This window comes from Topomyia yanbarensis, chromosome 2 (genome assembly GCF_030247195.1).
Source record: "Topomyia yanbarensis strain Yona2022 chromosome 2, ASM3024719v1, whole genome shotgun sequence".
In the NCBI taxonomy this organism is placed as follows: domain Eukaryota; kingdom Metazoa; phylum Arthropoda; class Insecta; order Diptera; family Culicidae; genus Topomyia; species Topomyia yanbarensis.
In genome coordinates, this window is record NC_080671.1 from 213,751,925 (window position 1) to 213,774,044 (window position 22,120).

A 22,120-nucleotide genomic window follows, 5' to 3' on the forward strand; every position below is an offset into this window, starting at 1 on the left:
ATAGCCATTTACGGGGAAGCAACATCTTTCATTTGAGACTAAGTTTGGTTGATTCGGTCTAGCCACCTCCGAGAAACCGATGTGACTGTTAGTCTGAATTTGGATACTTCCGCCGGGGCTTCCGGAACCGATGATGGTGGCCAATGTGACCAAAGAGACTTTGAATGGCTGTTAATGACCTAGTACTACAAATCGAAGCAGTTGTGGTCACATTTTGGAAAAATTTTCACCATTATACATTAATTGCAGAATTTCTTAAAATCGACATTTTCTGCGTGATCGTACTCATCACCCTGTAATTCCGGAACCGGAAGTCGGATCCATTAGAAATTCAATAGCAGCCTATGGGAACGTTGCACCTTTCATTTGGGACTAAGTTTGTAAAAATCGGTTCATCCATCTCTGAGAAAAGTGAGTGAGATTGTGTTCGCGCACACACACACAGACGCACATACACACACATACATACACACACATACATACACACACAGACATTTGCCAAACTCGACGAACTGAATCGAATGGTATATGTCACTCGGCCCTCCGGGCCTCCGTTAAAAAGTCGGTTTTCAGAGCAATTGCAATATCTTTCTATTGAGAAAGGCAAAAAGGTGCGAAATCGGCAGTCCCAAAAAGTCGATTTTTATAAAAAAAAATTTTTACGAGGTAACATAAAATCTCGACGTTTCATGCATTTTAAAGATGTTTGGCATTAAAAATACGAATTCGATTTCTGGAATTTCATGGGGTCCCCCCTTTGGAAAAAAATTTGAGTTCCGGCTTATATGGGAATTTCATATGTGACTGGACGATTTAGTCTATATTTCCGGACCCATATAAGCGATCCGTACGAAATTTTATGGACATCTGTGGGGATAATATAGCTATCATTTGGGACTAAGTTTGTGAAAATCGGCCCAACCATTTCAGGGAAACTGATGTGAGTTCGTAAATTTTGAAAGATGGCCGCTTTTCCCGGGCACTTCCGGAACCGTCTATGGTGGTCAATGTAGTCAACGAAAGTTTGTTTGGCCGTCGGTGACCTAGAACTGCAAAGTTAATTTATTTGAGAGACATTTTAGCGAAATTTTTACCTTTTTTGCTTCCATCGGAGTATCGGTTTGAATCACAATTTGCTATGTGATCGCACGCCACAACCCGTAACTCCGGAACCGGAAGTCGGTTGGGGATAAAATTTAATAGCCATTTACGGTGAAGCAACATCTTTCATTTGAGACTAAGTTTGGTTGATTCGGTCTAGCCACCTCCGAGAAACCGATGTGACTGTTGGTCTGAATTTGGATACTTCCGCCGGGGCTTCCGGAACCAATGATGGTGGCCAATGTGACCAAAGAGACTTTGAATGGCTGTTAATGACCTAGTACTACAAATCGAAGCAGTTGTGGTCACATTTTGGAAAAATTTTCACCATTATACATTAATTGCAGAATTTCTTAAAATCGACATTTTCTGCGTGATCGTACTCATCACCCTGTAATTCCGGAACCGGAAGTCGGATCCCTTAAAAAATAAATAGCAGCCTATGGGAACGTTGCACCTTTCATTTGGGACTAAGTTTGTAAAAATCGGTTCATCCATCTCTGAGAAAAGTGAGTGAGATTGTGTTCGCGTACACACACAGACGCACATACACACACATATATATACACACACACAGACATTTGCCGAACTCGACGAACTGAATCGAATGGTATATGTCACTCGGCCCTCCGGGCCTCCGTTAAAAAGTCGGTTTTCAGAGCAATTGCAATACCTTTCTATTGAGAAAGGCAAAAAGGTGCGAAATCGGCAAAGTCCCAAAAAGTCGATTTTTATAAAAAAAAATTTTTTCGAGATAACATAAAATCTCGACGTTACGTGCATTTTAAAGATGTTTGGCATCAAAAATACGAATTCGATTTCTGAAATTTCATGGGGTCCCCCCTTTGGAAAAAAAATTTGAGTTCCGGCTTATATGGGAATTTCATATGTGACCGGACGATTTAGTCTATATTTCCGGACCCATATAAGCGATCCGTACGAAATTTTATAGACATCTGTGGGGATAATATAGCTATCATTTGGGACTAAGTTTGTGAAAATCGGCCCAACCATTTCAGGGAAACTGATGTGAGTTCGTAAATTTTGAAAGATGGCCGCTTTTCCCGGGCACTTCCAGAACCGTCTATGGTGGTCAATGTAGTCAACGAAAGTTTGTTTGGCCGTCGGTGACCTAGAACTGCAAAGTTAATTTATTTGAGAGACATTTTAGCGAAATTTTTACCTTTTTTGCTTCCATCGGAGTATCGGTTTGAATCACAATTTGCTATGTGATCGCACGCCACAACCAGTAACTCCGGAACCGGAAGTCGGTTGGGGATAAAATTTAATAGTCATTTGCGGGGAAGCAACATCTTTCATTTGAGATAAAGTTTGGTTGATTCGGTGTAGCCACCTCCGAGAAACCGATGTGACTGTTAGTCTGAATTTGGATACTTCCGCCAGGGCTTCCGGAACCGATGATGGTGGCCAATGTGACCAAAGAGACTTTGAATGGCTGTTAATTACCTAGTACTACAAATCGAAGCAGTTGTGGTCACATTTTGGAAAAATTTTCACCATTATACATTAATTGCAGAATTTCTTAAAATCGACATTTTCTGCATGATCGTACTCATCACCCTGTAATTCCGGAACCGGAAGTCGGATCCATTAGAAATTCAATAGCAGCCTATTGGAACGTTGCACCTTTCATTTGGGACTAAGTTTGTAAAAATCGGTTCATCCATCTCTGAGAAAAGTGAGTGAGATTGTGTTCGCGTACACACACACAGACGCACATACACACACACATACATACACACACATACATACACACACATATACATACACACACAGACATTTGCCGAACTCGACGAACTGAATCGAATGGTATATGTCACTCGGCCCTCCGGGCCTCCGTTAAAAAGTCGGTTTTCAGAGCAATTGCAATACCTTTCTATTGAGAAAGGCAAAAAGGTGCGAAATCGGCAAAGTCCCAAAAAGTCGATTTTTATAAAAAAAATTTTTTTCGAGATAACATAAAATCTCGACGTTACGTGCATTTTAAAGATGTTTGGCATCAAAAATACGAATTCGATTTCTGAAATTTCATGGGGTCCCCCCTTTGGAAAAAAAATTTGAGTTCCGGCTTATATGGGAATTTCATATGTGACCGGACGATTTAGTCTATATTTCCGGACCCATATAAGCGATCCGTACGAAATTTTATAGACATCTGTGGGGATAATATAGCTATCATTTGGGACTAAGTTTGTGAAAATCGGCCCAACCATTTCAGGGAAACTGATGTGAGTTCGTAAATTTTGAAAGATGGCCGCTTTTCCCGGGCACTTCTGGAACCGTCTATGGTGGTCAATGTAGTCAACGAAAGTTTGTTTGGCCGTCGGTGATTTAGAACTGCAAAGTTAATTTATTTGAGAGACATTTTAGCGAAATTTTTACCTTTTTTGCTTCCATCGGAGTATCGGTTTGAATCACAATTTGCTATGTGATCGTACGCCACAACCCGTAACTCCGGAACCGGAAGTCGGTTGGGGAAAAAATTTAATAGCCATTTACGGGGAAGCAACATCTTTCATTTGAGACTAAGTTTGGTTGATTTGGTCTAGCCACCTCCGAGAAACCGATGTGACTGTTAGTCTGAATTTGGATACTTCCGCCGGGGCTTCCGGAACCGATGATGGTGGCCAATGTGACCAAAGAGACTTTGAATGGCTGTTAATGACCTAGTACTACAAATCGAAGCAGTTGTGGTCACATTTTGGAAAAATTTTCACCATTATACATTCATTGCAGAATTTCTTAAAATCGACATTTTCTGCGTGATCGTACTCATCACCCTGTAATTCCGGAACCGGAAGTCGGATCCATTAGAAATTCAATAGCAGCCTATGGGAACGTTGCACCTTTCATTTGGGACTAAGTTTGTAAAAATCGGTTCATCCATCTCTGAGAAAAGTGAGTGAGATTGTGTTCGCGTACACACACACAGACGCACATACACACACACATACATACACACACAGACATTTGCCGAACTCGACGAACTGAATCGAATGGTATATGTCACTCGGCCCTCCGGGCCTCCGTTAAAAAGTCGGTTTTCAGAGCAATTGCAATACCTTTCTATTGAGAAAGGCAAAAAGGTGCGAAATCGGCAAAGTCCCAAAAAGTCGATTTTTATAAAAAAATTTTTTTTCGAGATAACATAAAATCTCGACGTTACGTGCATTTTAAAGATGTTTGGCATCAAAAATACGAATTCGATTTCTGAAATTTCATGGGGTCCCCCCTTTGGAAAAAAAATTTGAGTTCCGGCTTATATGGGAATTTCATATGTGACCGGACGATTTAGTCTATATTTCCGGACCCATATAAGCGATTCGTACGAAATTTTATAGACATCTGTGGGGATAATATAGCTATCATTTGGAACTAAGTTTGTGAAAATCGGCCCAACCATTTCAGGGAAACTGATGTGAGTTCGTAAATTTTGAAAGATGGCCGCTTTTCCCGGGCACTTCCGGAACCGTCTATGGTGGTCAATGTAGTCAACGAAAGTTTGTTTGGCCGTCGGTGATCTAGAACTGCAAAGTTAATTTATTTGAGAGACATTTTAGCGAAATTTTTACCTTTTTTGCTTCCATCGGAGTATCGGTTTGAATCACAATTTGCTATGTGATCGCACGCCACAACCCGTAACTCCGGAACCGGAAGTCGGTTGGGGATAAAATTTAATAGCCATTTACGGGGAAGCAACATCTTTCATTTGAGACTAAGTTTGGTTGATTCGGTCTAGCCACCTCCGAGAAACCGATGTGACTGTTAGTCTGAATTTGGATACCTCCGCCGGGGCTTCCGGAACCGATGATGGTGGCCAATGTGACCAAAGAGACTTTGAATGGCTGTTAATGACCTAGTACTACAAATCAAAGCAGTTGTGGTCACATTTTGGAAAAATTTTCACCATTATACATTAATTGCAGAATTTCTTAAAATCGACATTTTCTGCGTGATCGTACTCATCACCCTGTAATTCCGGAACCGGAAGTCGGATCCATTAGAAATTCAATAGCAGCCTATGGGAACGTTGCACCTTTCATTTGGGACTAAGTTTGTAAAAATCGGTTCATCCATCTCTGAGAAAAGTGAGTGAGATTGTGTTCGCGTATACACACACACTGGCGCACATACACACACATACATACACACACACATACATACACACACGCAGACATTTGCCGAACTCGACGAACTGAATCGAATGGTATATGTCACTCGGCCCTCCGGGCCTCCGTTAAAAAGTCGGTTTTCAGAGCAATTGCAATACCTTTCTATTGAGAAAGGCAAAAAGGTGAAGCAGTGGTTCATAGACAAAAAAATTAATGTTTTGGATTGGCCAGCACAATCGCCGGACCTCAACCCAATTGAAAACCTTTGGCACGAGGTCAAGAACAAGATAGCGAATAAAAAAACATAAAAACAAAGATGAATTGTGGCGAGCGATTCAAGAAGCTTGGTATGCAATTCCGGTAGAAACGTGTCGGAAGCTTGTCGATTCTATGGAAAGGCGTTGCGAAGCTGTGCTGAAAAGTAATGGATTTCCGACTAAATACTGAGTTGCGAGACTTGATTAGGTATTAATTCTCCCATTTGATACAATTTAATCATCTTTTCCAGTGAATTTTTTATTTGCACCTATTATTTTTTCCACCTGTGAAATTTAAATTTACATTTATATCTATGTATTACTTTTAAAAATATTTCAGTTTCCCGCTAAATATTAAGACATGTATTGCTAATAAATATGAGTTACATTGAAACAAAAAAATTATTATAGAAATATTGTTTTTTCCGAAATAATTCATTCACACCTATTATATTTTCCACCACTGTAAATGGATGGCCAAAAAATAGACGCTTTGTTAATGTTTTGCCTTTCTCATATAAAGAAAGGCTATGCAATCACTGTAAAAATCGACTTTTTAACCGAGGCCCGGAGGGCCGAGTGTCATATACCATTCGATTCAGTTCGTCGAGATCGGCAAATGTCTGTGTGTGTATGTATGTGTGTGTGTATGTGTGTGTGTATGTGTGTGTGTGTGTCATTTAAACTCACACAATTTTCTCAGAGATGGCTGAACCGATTTTCGCAAACTTAGTTTCAGTTGAAAGGTATAACGCTCCCATAAGCTGCTATTGAATTTTTAGCTGATCCGACTTCCGGTTCCGGAGTTACGGGTTGAAGAGTGCGGTCACACAGCAAATTCCCATATAAACTGGTACCACCATGATGTTAAAATGATGTAAAACATATTAAAATTGATGTAACATTACTCTAGTTTGCGGGTCTGAATCACTAATGATCAATTAAAACAGCTTTGACCACATTGGCCACCTATGACGGTTCATGACGCCCCCGGGGAACCCGCCATGTTCCTAAGCTAATATCACACCCATTCCCCAACGAATTCTCTACCGATTTTTACAAACTTGATTTCAAATGAAAGATACAGTAATACCGTTGACTGCTGCTGAATTTCATTTGGTTCTGACTCTTGCTTCCGGAGTTACAGGGGTATTAGTAAGGATACACTGGAATTTCCCATATAAATCGGTACAATCGTAATACCTCAGAGGCTAAAAACTATTGAAATGGTCACCAAATTACTTCTAATCGCAGATCTAGATCACTGATTGCCAATCAAACATTCATTGAATATATTGTCCACTATCGACGATTCCGGAAGTCCGGAATTCCGGGCATATTCCACAATTAAAGTCACATCGGTTCTTCGGTGATGACTGAACCGATTTTCTCTAACCAAGTCTCAAATAGAAGGCAAAATATGCAGTTGAATATTGCGTCGCCGCCCCTTCCCCTCCCCGCCTTGCCCTTACAGCTCCTTCCTTCATCACTCTCCTTCCCTTGGACCACCCTCACGCCCGCATTTCCTTCATCCACCCCGTATACCGAAATAAGATGAAGGATTTCTGACGCATCCTCCACTCCCACTTTTCTAACCCCCCATTCCCTACACTTTCAAACCCATTTCACCAACATTTCAAACTATAATCACATGAAGATAACATTGAACTCATGCTGATTAAGCTATATAAATATTATTCTTTTGCCTTTCTCATTTAGAAAGGTTGCATAGCTCCAAAAACCGATTTTCTAACCGAGGTCCGGAGGGCCGAGTCTCATATAACATTCGACTCAGTTCGCCGAGATCGCAAAATATCTGTGTGTATGTATGTGTGTATGTATGTATGTATGTATGTATGTATGTATGTATGTATGTATGTATGTATGTATGTATGTATGTATGTATGTATGCATGCATGTATGTATGTATGTATGTATGTATGTATGTGTATGTGCGGATTTGTTAACAAAATGTCCACATCGGTTTCTCGGAGATGGCTGAACCGATTTTTACAAACAAAGATTCAAATGAAAGGTATAATATTCCCATAGGTTGCTATTGAATTTCATTTTCAACCGACATCTTGTTCCGGATTACGAGTTTAAGAGTATGGTTACAAAACAAAATTTGTTGATTTGTCCACATCGGTTTCTCGGAATTTTCTGAACCGATTTTGACAAACTTGATTTTAAATGAAAGGTCCATCAGCTGCTGTTGAATTTTGTGTGGATCCGAATTCTGGTTCCTGAATTACAGGGTGATACGTACGATCACGCAGCAAATCCCGATTCTAACGAATTCTGCGATGAATGTAAAAAGGTGTTTTTTTTCCAAAATGTAAACACATTCATGTTGCTAAAATATTTGTAGATCTAGGTCACCAACAGTCATTCAAAGTCTCTTTGGCCACACTGGCCACCATCGACGGATCCGGAAGCATCCAAATTCAGAATAACGGTTATATTGGTTTCTCGAAAATGGCTAGACCGATTTGCTCAACTTAGTCTCAAATTAAAGGTGTTGCGTCCCCGGAAACTGATATTAAATTCCATCTCCATCCGACTTCCAGCTCCGGAGTTACGGGTTGTGGAGTGCGATCACATAGAAAACTCCGATTCAAACCGATACCGCGATGAATGCAAAAAGGTGTAATAAGAATGAAAGACATTTCCATAATGTTATATTGTACGAATCAGCTATTAAATCATAGTTTGGAGAAATGAGAAAGGCACAATTGCACCTCTAGGTGGATTAAAACCGGTTTTTTTTCTAATCAGAATGATTTGGAATTGGTTGACAATTGCTTATTGTACCAGGACAGAGTGGTGGTACCACAGCAAATGCATGGTGAAGCTCTTAAACTCTTACATGCCAACCATGCCGGCATAGTTAGAATGAAACAATTGGCTAGACGTTTAGTTTACTGGTTTGGGATAAATTTTGATATTGAAAAATATGTGTCAGGTTGCGATATTAGTAACAGTATGGCCATAGTACATAAACCCAAAATTGCGTCTGAATGGACTCCGATTACTAAACCTTTTAGTAGAATTCATATAGATTTTTTGACATTAAAAATGACTTACTCCACTATCTGGGGCTAGGTGTCATTCTAAAATCTAAACTATCTCCCATGTAACGAAACTATGTAAGGTTTGCACGCTTATAACATCGATATTACTAGATGGATTTTAATCATTCATACACCAACCGATTCAGAAACACCTAACTTAAATATTGGTAATAATTTAATATCTCCCCAATAAAAGTAGACTTTTGGAAATTGGTAAAATTAAAAAGTTCACGAAAAACGGGAAAATTACCATTCGTGAGGCAGATTTCTCAGACACAGCCGTCATGAGAGGGCAGCTTAGTTGCTCAATGAAACACGAAAAGTTATAAACGCATGTCCGTTTAAATCAGTTGTTGCTCTTATCCCATACGAGCAACATCGTCTCCGGGCGATGCAATAAGCGCTATCGATTTTCGGTAACGTTGGCATTTGCACACACTCGCACCTAAGTGACTAAACCATATACGGTTAATTTATAAATAGAGGTGACGCGTACCCGTTTGAATCAGTTTTTGTTCTTATGTCGAACGGGTAGTTATCCGAGCTGTCATTTAACAGCTGTTGTTTGTTTACCAAATAAAATGTTATGTTAAAAAAAGAAGTTATTATCAACTTATATATTGTTTATGAAACGAGAATGAACATTCTTCGAAAGAGTGCGGCTTATCGTCTACTTTTGTAATTTAGCACCTCAGAAGCAAACGGTGTCATAAAAGTCTGTTTTCGGAGTTAAAAGATAGCTGACGAGTTTATATTTACTGCATCATTCGAAATCCAGTTACTGTCGTGGTGAATTTCGTCCACATCATTAATTGTTTGCTAATTAATATAAAATTGCTCGGCATTGGGAAAATATCGATACAAGTGGATGAATGTGGGCGGAAATGATGTATGGTCACAATGATTTATTATAATATATTTTCTGCAACAATGAAATCTGTCTCGGTCGGTGGAGCGGAAAAACCATACAGGATAATCTGCATGTATCGAAGTAAAAACTGGTTTTTTTCGAGGCTGAATTCCTCGAGCAGAAGTGACATTCACGGAAAGTTGATTTCTTCCGGATTGGTTAATGCAAAGGGTGTAGAATTTCAACACATCTGAATTATATTCCGCTGCCGATTGTTCTCAAAAATGTTATTCAAAAATTCATAATATGGTAGAATTAACTCGTTTGAATGTTTCTTATGTTGAATGATCCGGATATTCTTCACATTAATTGTAACGAAACCGCCCAATTTATTACGGATTGCCGTTTGTGGTATTAGTAATTGTCAGTACCATATGGAGTATTGGTCATTGTCTTGAATCGCGGCTTTTTTACGAGTAATGAGTCAATTTTATTTGGAAATAGTTCAAAATGGACTATTCAACAAAAATTAATGAAAAGTTTTAGAGTAATTTCAAATAACAGAAAAAATATAAAGCCCGATAATTTTTTTTAACCGTTATGTGTCCGACAGAGTACCTAGATACCTTTTCAGATTTCAATCCATGAAATTCCATTGCTACTCAAGGTGGAAAAGGATATTTGGTGGCAGGTTTGCACCAAGCATAGCTTTTGTGGGAATGAAGTTGACTATGCGGCAAGCGGGAGTCTGGAGAAAGGCTCCCAGGTTTCACGTAACAGGCCGACAAGAGTACCTGGGTACCCGCAAAATTGAAATACTCATAACTTTGTATTTTTTTAACTGATTTGTACATTTTTGGATCTTTTGGATTCAGAAACTCATCTCCTTTAAGACTTGGTAAACACGAATCAGATGAATTCATTCGTTTCCCGCGAATCCGGATTTCCGGAGGCATGTTATCCAGTGCTGGGATGCTATTTGTGAATTTCAACGGAATACTGGCAATATGGATATCAAAAATCTTGGAATTGCATCAGCATGGAACTGCCTCTCATGGTTGGGGATTTGACCGCGGAACGGACAGAACTAGAACATTACTCCGGATTATCGAGACTAGATACATTCATCCGCTTCAATTTTACAGAATCAAAGTGGACGAGTTGCCTAATCCAACACATCCCAATGTGTCCAAATCGGTTAAAAAGCCATAAGCATTTCAATTTTTGGGTACCCGGGTACCCTTGTCGGCCTCTTAAAGGTGTTTTTTGGACACACAACCGTAAAGTGCATTTCACCCTAGATTTCACCTGTTAATTTAGTAAGGGAAAGCCGTATTAACCAAAAGCAATAAGCACTTACACCGCTCGTGCTAGGTAGCCTTCGTGCTCGAGCTGCAGGATTCGAAGAGCTAGCACAACGAGTTAGCACGATGAGCTCGAACGGTGCAGTAGTGTAAGCTATGGAATGAAGGTATAGGACAAAGCAAGAAATATTCGTTGTTAAATGTACGACAGGTTGTTGAAACAACGATGCAGGCATCATTACTCACACTAACGCGTTGTTTTTTATTCTACTTTGCTATAGCTGAGCTATAGCTCCGTGCAGCGTACTAGCTATCACCGTGCTAGCGAGAGCTCTCACTCATCGGTGCTCGTGCTACTTGATAACTCTAGCTCATCGGAAACCAGCCCAAGCACTAGCTCAATGAATTTAGCTCTGACACATTATGAGCTAGTGCACAGGAATAGGACACTGAGCAGCACTGTACTTGTGCATGCGTTTTCAAATCGTTATGAGAAAAGTATATATATAATTATTAGACATTTATCAAAATTTGTTTATAATTGGGAACAATCCATATTAACGTAGCTTCTCTAAAAAGATGCCTATAGAAACTGAGGAAAAATTCCCCTCAATATCTAAAAAGACTGAAACCAATTTGCTCTTTGACAGTATATGTCATTTGAATTTCTGTTGAAAGCAGCGCAACCCGAGCAAATTTGCATTGGTTCAAATACCATACATCCCCATAAAACAACATTGGACATAGTCCACGCCAAATTTTACAACCATCAAAACACCATGAAATGGTCTAAAAACCCCATAAATATACCAGAATATTGTTTTTCAATGGGATATTCCAGCCCATAGTGATGGTGTTTTCATGGGTTGAACCCATTACAAACACTATCAAAACACCATGCAGTGGGGGTGAATTTGGACCATGATCATGGGGGCATTATGGGATTGTTGTTTGCTCAGGAAGGCAATCATTCATTCATTTGCTATTTGAAGCAGAAGCTATGTTGTGTATCTGACAGCAAGCCATTAGCTTTGACCCAATCGTCGTGACAGAATAAGATCTCTTCCTCGAACAACTGCCGGATACAGAACAGCATTTCAATCGGCCGATACAATTTGTGATCAGAGGCTGGCTTTCCTGGTTTTAAAATAACGATGACCTCCGCTGAGTCAGGTAAATTTTCAGCAAGTTGAATTTGATTCTGTCTGGCCTGGGCGTTATTGTTGCATGACAAAGGTACGGGTACAGTGAAAACTCTACCAACGAAACCCGGCGAACCCATCGTAAACTTCAAGCCGCCGTAAGCGTGGTGTGCCAATGGGCGTTATCAGTTAGCTTTAACATGGCACCCGCTAAAAGCGTGATTACACACCGCTGCAACACAAACCACTTTGCAACAGAGAGGCCGATCCTTCTGGTTGGAGCGGTAAGGACTGCTTCCTTCTACAGACAGCCAACGAGATCCATCGGGAATGCACAGACATGGATCTGCCACCGAACGTCCGTTTACACCGAGTTCGTGGCCGGAACTGGCACGTCCGCGGACCCAACCTGGATACAAATCTGTCTGCAGAACGGTGGACCGCTGCTGGTTGTGAAGTCCGAGCCAAATACAACCGACTGATGGTATAACAATCAAGTGCGGGTTTTCACCGACGGCTCCAAGATGAGGTAGGAGTACGAGTAAGCGTAATAGAGGAAGGGCTCTCCTTCGCCTACCGACGCCATGCTCGGCCGATGAATCAGCTATCGCGCTTGCTATGGTCCAGAAACCGGAAGATACTCCCGCGCCTTGCTGTTGGCTTCTCTGGTAGTCATCTCCGCCATTGAGTCGCGAATATCCCGCCACCCCTTCATCCAGGCTGTCGAGGCCGAGTTTGACCCACTCAGAACCATCTGCCTGGTCCCCGGTAATTGCAGCATCGACGGCAACGAAAGGGCTGACCGCATGACGGCCATAGGGAGACACGGCCGCTGACATCTCCCCACACTTGTCCCAGCCGCAAACATTTATGGCAAGTTGAAATCAAGGATAGCTGAAACTTTCTTGTGTCATTGGCACAGTAATACCGGACACTGGAGAGCAACAGTACTGTCGCGGCTCAGAGTTGGGCGTACAAAAGTTTCCCATGCCCACACCGTATCGGGTGTCATCCACCAACATGTGTTTCATGTGGAACCCAAGCCACGGTGGAACATATTTTATTGAACTGTCCGGAGTACGGCGACCTCCGGCAGCTCTAGAATCTACCGCATTACATCAGAGAGATCCTCGCTAACAACGACACCCGAGAGGAAGTGCTATTGTCCTTAGGAATGCAGGACTTTTCGACCTTCTCTGACGAATCAACCACAACGTTTCTCCAGGAAAAATACAACAGCAACCACACCTATATAACAAAACAATGATTTGCAAATGTACATAATGCGATGTTAATTGCGGCATCTTTTAGACTGTCTAATTTTTTAACTAAATTGCTTGAGAGCTTAGAGCTAGGTGAATTCTGCAAATATAATTGTCATAGATGCTATAACTCGATATATGTTATGTTTTGGCTTAATTTGAGAGTGTTGAAAGTAGTCCTACTGCTCAAAGTTTGACCAATACTCCCTTGGCCAGCGGTTTGGAGTTTAAATTCCTGTATTTCAAGAGACAAGTAAATCATACTCAATGGCCGGCTATCCAGATTTAAACATAAGAAAAATGTAACTAAATATCGTTTTGCTCTGCATATTCGCGTACTTGAAGACTAACCAACCCAAATCCTAGACCTGTCCAGCAACATAAGTCCGTAATACTTATGGAGACGTTGCTGAGTCGGTTGCCTTCCCATAAGTAGGTATCACATTAACAGTTATTATCCAATCCTATGTACCGGTGAAGATGGTTTTAGTTGGCAATAACGATTCTCATGCTATTAGTTCATGAAAATTCAAAAGAGATACTGTTCATTCCGGATCATTTATGTTACAAGCAAGATGACTTAGACTGCCTACATGCACATGATAATGGTTAGTATGCATGCAATCTATGAATAGCACAGTGCTTAGTAACGCATTGCACCAAGATGAACAAAACACCGAATAGAATAATAGTTGTTGATATTAATCCACTTTACATGAAAAAACTGCTCTCTGAAGCTTACTTCCCAAGACGTGTCGAATTAACGAAATCATAAATAAACTATACGTTTGGAATCTTATCCGACCAAATCCAAAACTAGTAAATAGAAAAATATCTTTATTTATTAGTACACATTTCCTAATATTGTCGGTTTGAGTCGATTGGAATCTTCATTATATGCTTCTTTAAGGCTGCCAATAAATTTCTTGAAGCATTTCCTTTATGAGAAATTGGACATCATAAATTGTAACAACCGTCCAATAAGAAGTTCTACATTGATTGCCTCAATAACCTTATCGGAAAGAATGTAACCTATTTCCAGTAAATTAAGGGCCAGATGACTAATTTCAAATTACCTTATTTGTCCTGTTCACTTTTCAATTAATACAAAATTGGATGTATTCTTCATACAGTGAAGACCCGATTTTATCAGCCCCCGATTTTAGCTACCCCCGATTTTATCAGCATCATATGAGCGACCAAAAATAAAAGTCGCAAGGACAGAACATGCTTCGTAAAACCCGTTTCAAATATATTAGAATATAAAAACCGGATATAAACTTCAAGCATAAAAATCGGACTGGGACATCCCTTGCCAAGTTTTACGGGTGAGAACTTTTTAAGCAATTGTTATGCTGAAGAATTTCTGTCCGATTTTTATGCTTGAAGTTTATTTCCGATTTTTGTTATCTAATATGTTTCAAACGGGTTTTGCAAAGCATGATATATCCTTGCGACTTTTTAATTTCGGTCGCTCATATGAAAATTGATAGTTGGTAGTTTGATGGTCTCTAGCAGACGAACCAAATTGAATTCGAGCAAATTCTTTCTTGAGCATATTTTTCTTATCTTAGAGATCCGAAAGATGCAAAAAAATATTTTTTTTTTAAATTTTGCGCTGTTAGACCCCCTTAAGGGAAGTTTAAGCTAAATAAACAAAAAAGGTTATGACGCGTGTCTTTACTGTATAATCAAATAATAATCCCATAGCATAACATGTTACCCAACCAGCCTTCCACTTACTCTTCGTACATCAGAATATAATTTTTGCCTTTTCACCCTGTCGAACGAAATCGAAACACTCTATTCACGATCACTGCTTAAACTCCACACACATTAGATATAATCAGTAACTTGTCCTGTTCTGCTTCTGAACCAAACCATGAATACATTACGAAGGTTCCAAACCAACAGTATTCCACTCTTTACTAGATGCGTTCTAGGAATGTTACTCATCAACCAGTGGTGTCACTCCCGGCAAATTGGTTCCTTGCGACTCGAGGCATTCTAGTCGGTTATGCAGAGGAACTAGAACATCGACCCATTAGAATTCCAGACCACCTTCGGAACATTTTACTCCTATGTATGGATCAGTTCGTTACTGTTTTCTGCCTCCACGAACTATACGAAGTATACGAACATGTAGCGCGAATACCAGAAGCAAGCTGAAGGAGAACTTGGAAGAGGTCACACTCATAGATCTGATGGAAGAGGTGTGGAAAACAACCAATCAAATTCGTTAATACATAATATATTTCGTTCCAAATAAACCTTGTTCTGTTCTTTAAGACAGAGAAATATGCACATATGTAAAGTTGCTACAGCATCTTTATTTCCCAATCACCATGTCAAACGGGTAGTCAAGCAAATCCGCCGTCGGAGCTCTCGTCTTTCGATCGTACTTGAGACATCGCTGCAGCATTTTGACTTGCGGATCTTGGGCTGGGAGTTGGCTGAACCGTTCTCCGCGGAAGTGTCAATCAAAGTTTCCGGGCTGATGTAGTTGAATGTGCCCGCTTGGGAAAACTTCATAATACTGGTGGAGTCGAAGGAAATATTGCTGGCGATGCCAAAGTCAATCAGTTTACCAAAAGAAAGTTGGCCGGTTTGAGATCCAGATGGATGACACCTTGCTCGTGAATGTAGTGCACACACTGTACTATCTGGTACCAAATTTGCATAAGCGTGTACAGCGGGATATCCTTGCGGTAGCTTTGCAGGATTTTGTGCAGATCATTATCACCCTTTTCCATGACCAGGTAAAGTTGGTTAGACTCCGCGACATGACAACTAAAAGTTCATCGTTTCGATTAGATTACATGGAATTGTTTTTTTTCTATAAATACTCACTAGTCATACAGCGCTACTACGTTTTCATTCCCTTGCAATTTCGCCAAGTTTCGTTTTGTTTAAGTAGCCTTCTACTATGCTGGAATCGCCTTCGAAATCCACCAACTGAAAACAATGGGTTTGAGATATTTTCTTGAAATTATTCTTTCCCGAACACCTACCTTCAACGCACATTCAACGCCATTCCCCATTTGTTTGGCCGAAAACACTGAACTGGATCCACCGGAACCGAGCTTTTACAGAACCTGGTAATCCTTTTCGTTGATAGTGATAACGGGCAACGGTTTCGACTGTTGTTCGACGGTTCCCTTTTTTGGTTCACACTGAACTGCTTCTTTACGTGGAAGTGGTGGCGGCTCTGGAGATGATCGCCGCTTCGGAACCGCTTTTTTGGGGAAATTCCAGCCCAGTAGAATTCTAGGCCACCTTTGGAACATTTTACTCCTACGTATGGATCAGTTCGTTACTGTTTTCTGCCACCTCGGCGGGACCCATCGAGATCGCGCCCGGGAAAATGGGAGCTACTAATCAATAAAACGCATACCTCTAGTCGACAGAATTGAAGTCGAAAGCTGGCAAACCATTGAGTACCAAATGCGATTCCGGCAGAAGGGTACTATCCCTGTCGTTTTCTGTAATTACAACAAATAATATTGTTACTTCAGATAAATAAAACCAAGTTATATTCGCTTACCTGCGATAACCGATTTGTTTTGGCATCCATTTTGAACGTTGCTTTGACGTTTGCGTGATTGGTGTTGGTCTGTGTTGGTGAGTGCACTGGCTCCACCGACAAATTTTTCGGTGCCAAATCTCTGCCCCGAAATTGCACTGGAATTGCACTTTTTTATTGCAGTTCCAATCAATGGAACATGGTGTCGGTGTTTTGACAACACTTCTGCAAGAAAAGTGCAATTTCAGTGCAGAAAACTCCACCAGTTTCTTCAATCGAAAACTCTAATATTGATTTGCAAAGTGGGTGGGTGGGGTTTGGATTTTATTCAATACGGTGCGTGCTGCTTAAGAGTGTTGCGTTTGAAAAAAATATATTTATTTTTATGCATGCGTATGCGTTGTAACTTGTTAATCCATGTTTACGGCGCTTTGTAGCTGCGTAGGGTAAAGAGCCTATTGGTTTTCATGTTTCATATACCGGTTATATGTTTTTAATCAGTAAGGCATCTGACAACGTGCTTCTGTAGTTATTGCACTGTTCAGCAGCGTAGTATTTTATATAGGAGAGTACACTCAGGTTTTTTTACTCGGATTTAGAAATTTACGCGGTTTTCATTAACGCGTTTTTTTTTAAATTTACGCGGTTTTCATTTACACGGCCTGTATCCACTGCGTGAAAAATCTGAGTGTAATTGCATCGGAAACAATCACATTCCCAGCAGAACTTTTTATTTTCTAATTTCAAACGCTTTTGTTTCGTACTGCACACAACGGAAAATTTTAAAACAGAACTTACCGTCCCAGCAGCAGTTTAAGCGGGTGTTCTTTTTCGATTCAAAAATCAAGCCATGTCTTAAGCGTTACTGGACTTAAAATTGTCTTCCCAGTTTATCCAGTCAGAATATCTGTCCTACCCTATGTATTTAAAACACATTTCTAATTGCGTTTCAAAGTATACAACAAATAGAACGGTTGGGTATACTAATTTAAATTTTAAAATAAATCTGTTTTAAATTATGAAACAAACCGCTGTACTGAAGATATAATTATGTCAGTCCTATTACCACATAAAACACCTATATAACATAAAACGCTGCAGAATTGGTTTAATAATACAATGTTTACACTACAGAGTTATAACACGTTATAATAATTAGCAAAAAGAAAAATGTCACCAAGATAGCATAAAAACCCGTTTTAACTGGTAGTGCGAACGTTGCATAACAATGTAATTTATCAAATAATTTCATTTTTTCCACCACTAATCGATAAAGAAATACTTAAACTTAAGATTGTTTACTTAAGTTCATTAGTACATTATTGAAAATTTGAATGGAAAATGAAATTTCATATTTCATGGAGTATCTGTATATTTCCGTTGGCGGGCGTGGGCTTCCTCATCACAGCTCTCAATATGGAACTTTTCTTTTGAATATATTTTCTGGACAGACCAGCCTATTTTTACTAGATGGATCAGTCAAATAATGCCAATCACCTAGTGAGATACTTGATAAATTAGTAGGTTACCGTTAAAAGACCTTTAATAAATTATGTTTTGATGGGGAGGGAATATAGCAAATTGAAAAAAGATATATTTTTAATGTCACCGTGGTCGTGTCCTGTACACAACCCTTTAATTTTTTCATTTTTCTCATCACACCTTTTTATTGATTGTAGATAGTTTTTCAAAATTGGTGAAGGTGGAATGGATGAAAAATGGCACTGATTGCACAAAGGTTTTAAAAAAATTGGTAGCGTTTTTTGCTCGTTTTGGGCTACCAGATGTTTTAGTTTCGGACGGAGGTCCTCCATTTAATTCATATTCTTTTGTTGATTTTCTACAAGGACAAGGAATAAAAGTTTTAAAAAATCCGCCTTATCACCCCCCTAGTAATGGGCAGGCGGAAAGATTAGTTAGAACCGTGAAAGAAGTGTTGAAAAAGTTCTTAATGGAACTTGCTTTTGCAAATATGAACCTGATAAGTTTGTTTTTAATTAACTATAGAAATAATTGCTTGACAAAAGATGGTGCAATCTCATCAGAGAAGATTTTCTCATATCTTCCGAAGACCTTGTTTGACCTACTACATCCGAAAAGACATTATAAGCATAATATACTAACACCGGCAAATTCTGCTAATAATGCAAAAAATACAAGGGTTCAAAGCAAAATTGAAAACGATCCTTTGGACAGACTGACGGCGGGAGATGAGGTTTGGTATAAAAACCATAACTCCCAAAATCAGTTTAGATTGTTAAAGGCAACCTTTTTAAAAAAGTTTTTTCAAAATACATTCCAGGTTGAAGTTGGAAGTGCAACAATTATGGCACATCGGACGCAACTGCGTCAGCACAGCGCGGATAAGTCTGTACAACCAAACGTGATGGTGCCACTCCGGATACCAGGCGGGAATTCCTGCAGCAGCGACATCGAAAAACCATTTGAAGGATATCCGGAAGATGAGCTACTTTCCAGAGGGAATAAACGGAAGCATTTATCAGAAGAGCCACCAAATGTCGGTGTAAGACGTTCGAAAAGAGTACGATTGGCAAAGGCCGAAAAAGATAAAACTTTTATATTTTGGTAAGGTTTATTTTTTTGAGCTATCGATTATAATTTGAAGTGAATTTAAATTTTTAAATAATTATTTTGTTTCGTTCCGAATAATTCTGTATATTCAAAGCTGTAATGTATACGATAGCTTCTATAACTATTCTTTCGAATAGTTTAATATTTAGTTCAGTGTACAATGTACACCATCCTTAACCCTGACGAAAGGTTATCGATAAGAGGTAACACTAACACTAATACGCCGGCCAACTAGTCGGACCTTTTCAATAAACGTCTCGAAGGAGAAGCTGGCATTCTCGTTCAGACTTCTAACTGTGCCACACGTATTATAATTAGTGCTAATTTTTACTACCCGAACCATAATCAACGCCTTTGGCATGCGCTGGTCCTGCTTTACGGATCTATAGTCCGCCTGGTTTTCCACTACCGTCAACGGGTAAGAAAATAAACCCCTTTCTTTGAACATCATAAGTATAAGTCCCTAGGGATATGAAAAGTATAGTGTAGTCGGGCCCAAAGAGCTCTTTGATACCCTTGGGTGGCATAAGGTAAAATGCTTTTCCCTTTGCATGTAGAAATCGTTCATAAGAAGTGACCAGGAAATTTGTCGGCGTAGTAGAAATGAGCTACCAAGTGTTTAGATATTTAGCATAGGTCACTAGGGATCTGAAAAGTATAGTGTAGTCGGGCCCAAGGAGCTCTTTGATACCCTTGGGTGGCATAAGGTAAAATGCTTTTCCCTTCGCGTGTACAAATCGTTCATAAGAAGTGACCAGAGAATTTGTCGGCGCAGTAGAAACGAACTACCAAGTGTTTAGATATTTAGCATAGGTCCCAAGGGATCTGAAAAGTATGGTGTAGTTGGGCCCAAAGAGCTCTTTGATACCCTTGGATGGCATAAGGTAAAATGCTTTTCCCTTTGCATGTAGAAATCGTTCATAAGAAGTGACCAGGGAATTTGTCGGCGCAGTAGAAATGAAACCACAAGTGTTTAAATATTTAGCATACGTCTCTAGGAATCTAAAAAGTATGGTGTAGTCGGGATCAAAGAGCTCTTTAATACTCTTGGGTGGCATAAGGTAAAATGCTTTTCCCTTTGCATGTAGAAATCATTCATAAGAAGTGACTATGGAATTTGTCGGCGCAGTAGAAATGAAATCACCAGTGCTTAGATATTTAGCATAGGCCCTTAGGAACCTGCAAAATATAGTGTAGTCGGGCCCAAAGAGCTCTTTGATACCCTTGGATGGCATAAGGTAAAATGATTTTCTCTTTGCATGTACAAATCGTTCATAAGAAGTGACCAGAGAATTTCTCGGCGCAGTAGAAATGAAACCACAAGTGTTTAAATATTTAGCATAGGTCCCTAGGGATCTAAAAAGTATGGTGTAGTCGGGCCCAAAGAGTTCTTTAGTACCCTTGGGTGGCATAAGGTAAAATGCTTTTCCCTTTGCATGTAGAAATCATTCATAAGAAGTGACCAGGGAATTTGTCGGCGCAGTAGAAATGAGAGATGTTTAGATATTTAGCATAGGTCCCTAGGAATCTGAAAAGTATGGTGTAGTTGGGCTCAACGAGCTCTTTGATACCCTTGAATGGCATAAGGTAAAATGCTTTTCCCTCGGCATGTGGAAATCGTTCATTAGAAGTGAGCATGGAATTTTTCGATAGCGGACAAAATATTTAATTTTTTTTGATTGAATAATGATCTAGACCTCCGAATCGAAGTAATTTGGTGACCATTTCAGTAGGTTTTAGCCTATGAGGTATTACGATTTTAACGGTTTATATGAGAAATTCCAATGTGACCTTACTAACCACCCTGTAACTCCGGAACCAAAAGTCAGAACCGCATGAAATTCAATATCAGTTATTGGGATTACTGTATCTTTCACTTGGAATCAAGTTTGTAAAAATCGGTCAATAATTTGCTGGGGAATAAGTGTGATATTAGCTTTGGAACTTAGCGAGTTCCCCGGGGGTCTCATGAGTCGTCATAGGTGGCCAGTGTGGTAAAAGCTACTTCAATTGATCATTAGTGATCTAGACCCGCAAATCCGCAGAAATCTGACAGGGCTGCCAAACCAAGACTTACAGAAATCTAGCAGAGCGGTCTCTGCAAGAAAATTTGCTCACTGGGAATCGAGATGCGGAATGCCACCCCAGTATGCTCAAAGGAAACAACCGATTTCGACTCTATCGGTTGATGCATTTGAGCTGGAATTCATGCTGGAAGTCCGAACCGGTTCCGGACTAGTTTGACTGGGTAGAGGAGTAACCGCTGTCAATTCTGTCGAACTCAGCCACAAAAAACGACGACAGTAGCGTACCTGGTTTGGATATCCCAACTACCTTCAAAACCGTTAGAGATTTTACACAAGTTGAATGCTGAAGATGGACGTCTGTTCTCTGTGACTATATGTTTATATATTTACCTCACAGAGAACGGACGTCCATCTTCAGGGTGTCGGACGGGTCCGGTATGGTGGCAATCTGTACAACGGGACGGTTCAAGAGGTAATACATTTCTCCGCCGAGGGTGTTGCGATTGCCAAAATCAATGGTGTGTTCTATTGTAGCTGCTACGCTCTACCAAGGTGGCCCATAGAACAGTTCAACCAGATGATCGACAAGCTAGTGGGCCGGAAACCGGTAGTTATAGCGGGAGACTTTAACGCTTGGGCAGTAGAGTGGGCCAGCCGCTGTACAAATAGCAGGGGCCAAGCGCTACTGAAGACGCTTGCGAAACTCGACGCAGTGTTAGCCAATAATGACTCCGCTAGCACATTCGGTAGAAACGGGTGGAGGCTTGGATTGACGTAACATTTGCCAGCCCGAGTCTGGTTCTAGGCATGGAATGGAGGGTAGACGAGGGCTACACCCATAGCGATCATTTAGCA

The 22,120-nt window shown here is 40.1% G+C and overlaps 1 protein-coding gene and 1 long non-coding RNA gene across 2 annotated transcripts in view; both read right to left on the minus strand.

Moving 5' to 3' along the window:
* Positions 1–12,700, minus strand: part of LOC131680043 (3'(2'),5'-bisphosphate nucleotidase 1-like) — a 44,597-nt gene extending 31,897 nt beyond the window's left edge. Inside the window, exon 1 of the mRNA XM_058960773.1 lies at positions 12,107–12,700. Within this exon, the coding sequence (XP_058816756.1) occupies positions 12,107–12,700 (594 nt within the window). The remainder of the gene's footprint in view (positions 1–12,106) is intronic.
* A 2,697-nt stretch (positions 12,701–15,397) lies between these two features.
* LOC131682873 (uncharacterized) lies at positions 15,398–16,908 on the minus strand. Its single transcript, XR_009304221.1, has 4 exons — positions 16,668–16,908; positions 16,135–16,605; positions 15,974–16,078; positions 15,398–15,913 (listed from the first exon to the last, which is right to left on the minus strand). It is a non-coding gene; the product is annotated as an uncharacterized LOC131682873 (long non-coding RNA).
* Between the last annotated feature and the right edge of the window lie 5,212 nt (positions 16,909–22,120).